Source organism: Camelus dromedarius, chromosome 22 (genome assembly GCF_036321535.1).
Source record: "Camelus dromedarius isolate mCamDro1 chromosome 22, mCamDro1.pat, whole genome shotgun sequence".
Classification (NCBI taxonomy): domain Eukaryota; kingdom Metazoa; phylum Chordata; class Mammalia; order Artiodactyla; family Camelidae; genus Camelus; species Camelus dromedarius.
In genome coordinates, this window is record NC_087457.1 from 32,414,919 (window position 1) to 32,421,000 (window position 6,082).

A 6,082-nucleotide genomic window follows, 5' to 3' on the forward strand; every position below is an offset into this window, starting at 1 on the left:
AGCACAGTGGTGTTTTCATACACAGCAAAAGTATAAACTGAGTCAACCACTGCAGAGAACTTAGGAAATCACTGATAGTGTCCTGAGATGTGTTCAACCGTCCTCTGTCATACAGGAAAATGCCCTTGGTTTTAAAGATACTAAATATATTTAGGGACAAATTATGACATCTGCAACTTACTTGCAAATAGTTCAGAAAAAATTACACATATAAATACACTGTTTAGAGACATGGAGACACAGTAAGCATGTTGTTAATTGTTGCATCCATGTTCACTGTACAATTCTTCCGATTTTTCTATCCGAAAATTTTCTAAATAAAAGATGAAAAACAAAAGAGATCTAAGAACTTAATATTACTCTCAAAAGCCATTCTGCCAGCTCCTATGTTCCATGTTTTTTTTCTCAGCCACAAAAACACGTGCAGCCCAAGTAAGTGGTTGGTGTCATCAGACAAACTCTCCAGGGTTTCTACCTCCTAGTGCATCAGGGAAAACGTGACTTCTCAGGTTCAAAAGCAAGGCCTGCCCCTACATTATGACTGACCTCCACCCTAGCCTACTCTCAGCCTCGGACTCCCCGTGAGGGTAGGGACAAGGGTGAGCCCCCAGTGTTCAGGAGCACCCACTCTCTGCCTGAGGGTTCTGAATGCCTCCCTCCTTTACTTTACGCCCTTGCCTTGCTCGCCCTAATCCCTGCCCTGCCTTTGACGACATCTTACTCTTGTTACTGTCTCCCTTCCCCAGCCTGTCAGCCATCCTCCCCACACCCCAGCACACACACACACAAACACCTTGTTCACAGCTGAACTCCCTCTGAGAGCAGTCTGCTTCCACCATCTCCATTCCACGGGGCTCAGTGACTCCAAGACAAATTTCCATCCCCTTTACTCAGTTCACTGGAAACTGTGATACACTCAACACTGACCTTACGGTTTTCACACTTAGAGTATACTTCCCAATCTTTACTCTTCTGAAGACTCGACAGTGTTTAAAATTCTATCTTTCTCGTCTGTCCATCCCTCCTCTGCCTTCCAGGATTATCTTCCAGGTTCTCCTGGCATCCTTCTCCATCTTTGTCCCTGGGGCCACGGCTTCCATCACCAGCCCTTGAACTATTAAACAGGCTGCACCTTCAGCACTTTCATTCTAACCACCTGGGTCGTCATCACACAGGACCCTTATCTTCACTCCTCGAACATTAACTCTAACCTTGACGATCTCAAGTTCCAGATTTGTATGTCCAAATGTCTACCAGGTATTTCCAATGTGCTCAAATTCACAAATGTTCCCTTAAAAAAACTGTTCCTTTTCTTGTATTCTACACTTTGATCAACAGGAGTACCATGCCTCCCAGCAGCCAACCGCAGGACCTGCATTTTCTTCCCAGAGCTTTCCTTCTCTCGCACTGCCCGGAGCCCACCTGCTCTATAAATGGTGCTGTTCTAAATTCCTCATACCACTGTTCTTTTGTTTCACCCCTCCAATTACCCACTGTCTTCTTTGCCCTTCATGGTTTTAGTAATAACTCCAAAAATAAGAAAATGCAAATATACCTCACTACATTTCCGAGGACCGTCATACGCAGCAATGGTAACATGAATTTCTTACCTTTGCCCCCATATCCACAAGCTGATTTGTAAACGTCTTTGAATAATTTTCTGTTCCATTGGCCGACCACACCTCGACATACGCCACAACACCTGAAAATTAACAAGACACTAGCATGAAATACATCTGATATTTCAGCAACCCTCATCCAAAGATTTCAACAGATTTATCTTGCTCCATGTACATTAAAAAGTACATTTAAAATTTCTTCTGTTAAACCCTATTCAAAGCAGCATTGGTGCTATTACGGTTCTTAAAATGTCAAGAGAAGAACAACTTTACTCATACTTATGTCAGTTTCATTTTCAACACTGGATGCTCTTCCCAAATTCCTAAATCAACCCTAAATTTTCTAGTGCAAGAGTCTGTTTTCTCAAAAGGACGAGTTAGTAAATATTTCAGGCTTCCAGGGCCATACAACCACTCAGCCTCATTATAGCACAAAAGCAGCCAAAGACAATACGCTAAGGAGCAAGCACAGGTGTTTCAACTTTATGGACAATGACGTTTAAATTTGGTATAATTTTCATCTGTCCCTTCTGTCCTCCCCCAGGCCCACCATTAAAAAAGCAAAGAACATTCTTCCTTGCAGGCCCTACAAAAAACAGGCAGCAGGCAGGATTTGGGGGCAGGGAGCATAGTTTGCGGATCTCACGCTTTAAAAGAACTTCCAGGTGTGCGTGGACGCAGTCAATTCCCCACTGAGAGATTATGATAACAACACTGACCCAGACCCTGGAGAGGAGCTACGGCTTCTTTTCCTAATTTCACTATTGCCCCCCACCCTCAAATCTACCGAGCCGAAGACTCCAGAACCACAAAAAGCGTTTAGTCACACCCGCCCATTTTTCTTCGACCCCTTCGCGTGCCTGTACCGTTCCCCTCACCGAGCCCAGGTGGGGCTGGCCCGGCACCGGACTCGAGGACAGACCGCAGCCCACCCAGGCGGTCCCGGCGCTGGACTCGGGGCAGCCCCCCACCCCACAAAGCCGTTCCCCACGCCACAGGGCCGTCCCGGCACTCGGCTCGGGGAGAGCCCCTCACCCCGACCCCACGGGGGCGGTCACCGTGCTGGCCTTGGGGACAGGCCCCCACCCCACAGGGCCGTCCCGGCACAGAGGTCGGGGGCGGTCACCGAGCTGGACTCCAGGACAGCCCCGCGGCCCACCACCCCCCCCCCGTGGCCGGCCGGACTTCCGGGAGGGCCCTGCGAGCCCAGTCCCCGCGCGCGCCGCGACCCGGTGCCGTCCCTCAGCCCGCCCGCAGCCGCAGCCCTACCCGCTCACCTTTCAGGACCGGGGGGCCCGGGGTGCCGGCGGCCGCCATGACTGGCGGCGGGACGCTCACAGCCGCAAAGCTGCGCGCGAGCCTGACGGAGAGGCGGCAGCGCGCATGCGCAGGGCGGGCGCGCGCCGCTCCCCTCCGACCCAGCGGAAGTCGGCGCTTACACGTTATCTAAGCAGCCAATGGCAGGGGCGAAACCCCCTAAGACCCTCCCCCGCGGGAAGTGCACATAGGTTTTCCACCTTCAGACTCGGGCTCTCCCCCCGTCTACCCTGCAAGGTCCAGGGACCCCGCACCTCCGGTTCCCTCGGAGCGGGTGGGCCTTCCCGGCTGCCCACTCGAGCGCTGCCGCCCGGAAATCCCGCAGAGCGGACGAGCCCGGCGCCGCGCAGACTCCCCGGCTTTCAAACCTCGCGCCCGCGGAGCCCCGCCCCGCTCCGGGCTGCGCATGCGTGCTGCGGGGCCGTGCCTCGGGGAGGGCGTGCTGCGGAAGGAGGCCCGCGCTCCCGGCTCCCCCGCCGTGACACCTGGGCGGGAGTGTCGTGCCCGTCTGCTGATAAACTGCTTGTTTAATCTCCCCGGCACACCGACTCAGCTACAGGGCCCGTGCTGTCTGTATTAAAGAGTGAACCACCGAGTGTGTAAAAAGTTGCATTTTCAGTGATTTTCATACACCTTCGCGTTCTACCATGTAGGACGCATTCCGTCCCCAAGCTTCATGAAAAACCTGATCTTAAAGGGACTCTCTTATAACCTAATGGTTAAAAGTACAGGCTGCATTTTGGAATCAGACTGGATTCAGAGTTTGGAGACTAATAATAGCCACTAACTAGCCATGAGCTATCGATGAGTTACTAAAAGTCTCCAAACTTAACTTTCATTAAAAAAAAAAAGCCTTAATAATAGTAGAGATAAAAGCTAATGTTTATGGGGCACTTGCCATGTAAGTGATTATTATAAAAGTTTAGATGTGGTAATCTCAAAGTTAATCCTACCTATGAGATGCCTGTTATTATACAGCACTTGTATGTATTTTCCTCCTGGATTCTCACTAAAATTCTACCATTTTAAAGGTATTTATTATTGTAACCTGGAGACTAACAGTGGACGACTCCTCTCCCCCTCTCCCCCAGTTCCTTCACAATTAAGAAAGTTTTCTTTTATTTTAAACGTTGTATCATTTGCTGCTTATGCCTGGCCCTGTTAGGTAGAAAGTAAGCAATATGATACAATTTATACTGTAAGTAATCAGATTCCAGAGAGGTTACCTGACTAACCCAAGGCAACAAACAGCTAGTAACTGATGGTGTTGGTTGGAACTGGAAACTATACAAGTTTTTTTTACTGTATCCAGTGGCAGGGTATGTTTATAAGAATATCCACTACTTGCCTTTCTTTCATTCCTCCATCCCCAGTTGTTACATCAGCTGTTAACAGTATCTAATGAGCCCACTGTGGTTCTAAAGAATCACCTTGAGGATGTGTACCTGCCAAACCCCACTTCCTGGACTCAAATCTCTGATCAATAACTCTATCGTTATCACATGTTGTTGGCCTAATAAACTGTACTCCGAGGAAATGGTGACACAGTCTACTTGGGAGTGTGAACTCAGCTCCTCACTGAAGATAAAGCTACTGTTCTAACTGACATTGAATTAAATGATGGTGTGATCAAGTAGATCAAGTCAATCACCTCTGGTCAAGGAGAAATTTGATAGATTCTTCAGCTTCAAGGTCACAAATATTTTCTCGTATGATTTCTTCTAGAAATGTCACAGTTTCAGGTTTTTTTTATTTAGGTTCAGGATCTATTTTGAGTTGAATTTTATAGGTTTTATGAGACAGGCACTGACGTTCTTTTTTTTCATATAGACATCCAAATGTTCTAGGACCATTTGTTCAAAAACTTTTTTTCTCTATAGCATTCCTTGCCTTTGCACTTTAATCAAAGATGCGCAACTATATGTGTTTTATTTTTGGACTTCTTACTCTGTTTCTTTGAGCTATTTGTCTATTGTTTCACCCGTACCATACTGTTTTGACTACTGTAGCTTATTAATAAGTTATGAAATCAGGCAGTGTTACGCCTACAACTTAATTCTTTTTCAAAGTTGTTTCTAGATCCTTTGCATTTCCATATGAATTTTAAAATCAGTTTGTCATTTTCTATTAAAAAAAAAAGCTTGCTAGGATTTTGACTGGGATTGTGTTGAATCTCAGATCGATTTGAGGGAAAATTCACATCTTAACAATATTGAATCTTCTGATTCATTAACTTCTTTAATTTCCGTCAACAGTGTTCTGTACTTTTCAGAGACTGGGTCTTTTACAATTTTTGTCAAATTTCAACCTAAGTATTTTTATTTTTGATAATATTGTAAGTGATTTTTTACAATTTCAATTTCTGATTGTTTATTGTTAATATACGGAAATATACTGTTTGTAATTTGTCTTATGTCCTGCAGCCTTGCTAAACTTACTTAATAGTTCTAATAGCTTTTTTGTACATGCTGTATGATGTTGTAAATGCTGTATGATGTTCTACATGCAGTCATGTTGTTTGTGTTTGGAGGAAAACTTGTCTTTCTCCAACTTGGGTCTGGTGATTGGGGGCCTGCAAATTAACAACAGATAGATTACCAGGAGAAGAGACAAGCTATGTATGTGTGGGAATACGCAGTGATGAGTAACTCACTGAACAGCCAGACATTAAATGTTTATGTATAAAACTTCACAAAGCTTGGGGGTTGGAGTGAGGTTTAGGGCTTCAAAGGGAAGCTATAGAAGGTTCTATTGAACTTTTTGATGGTCATGAGGATAGGCCGACTGTCTCCCTGGCACCTGAATTCCACTAGGAGGGGAGCTAATGGCAGCTGTGTTTTCTGGAGGTTCTGCTTTCATCAGGTAAGTGAAGTTCAGATAAAATTTATTTCCACATCTTCATTAGCTCAAATGCTTTCACTTTAAAATAATCTTTATACCAACTCTAGGAGTCATACAGAAAAAAAAAAGACAAAAGACAGGAACAAAATATTCAAAAGAAAAGATGCAAAAACCATCCTTAAATTTTTGAAAAGATTTTCATTCTCACACATAGAGACATGCAATCTAAAACTAGCGGGGTATCATTTTCCTGTCAAATTGCCGAAAATGAAAAAGCTGGACAATGTGTTCTGTTGGCAATACTG

General features: G+C 45.5%; 1 protein-coding gene across 6 annotated transcripts in view; it reads right to left on the bottom strand.

The window, feature by feature from the left end:
- MCPH1 (microcephalin 1) overlaps positions 1-3,024 on the bottom strand; it is a 186,914-nt gene extending 183,890 nt beyond the window's left edge. For 5 of the 6 annotated variants that reach the window (XR_010377381.1, XM_064477602.1, XM_031440373.2 and 2 more), the window contains exons 1-2: positions 2,897-3,000; positions 1,611-1,702 (exon numbers count right to left, since the gene is read on the bottom strand). Coding sequence is in view for 5 of the 6 variants with exons in the window: in XM_064477602.1 (XP_064333672.1) it covers positions 1,611-1,702; positions 2,897-2,936 (132 nt within the window). In the remaining variant the exon portion in view is untranslated. Of the gene's footprint in view, positions 1-1,610; positions 1,703-2,896 lie in introns of all 6 variants that reach the window. The other variant, XM_031440370.2, reaches the window with a different exon arrangement.
- Positions 3,025-6,082: the final 3,058 nt, after the last annotated feature.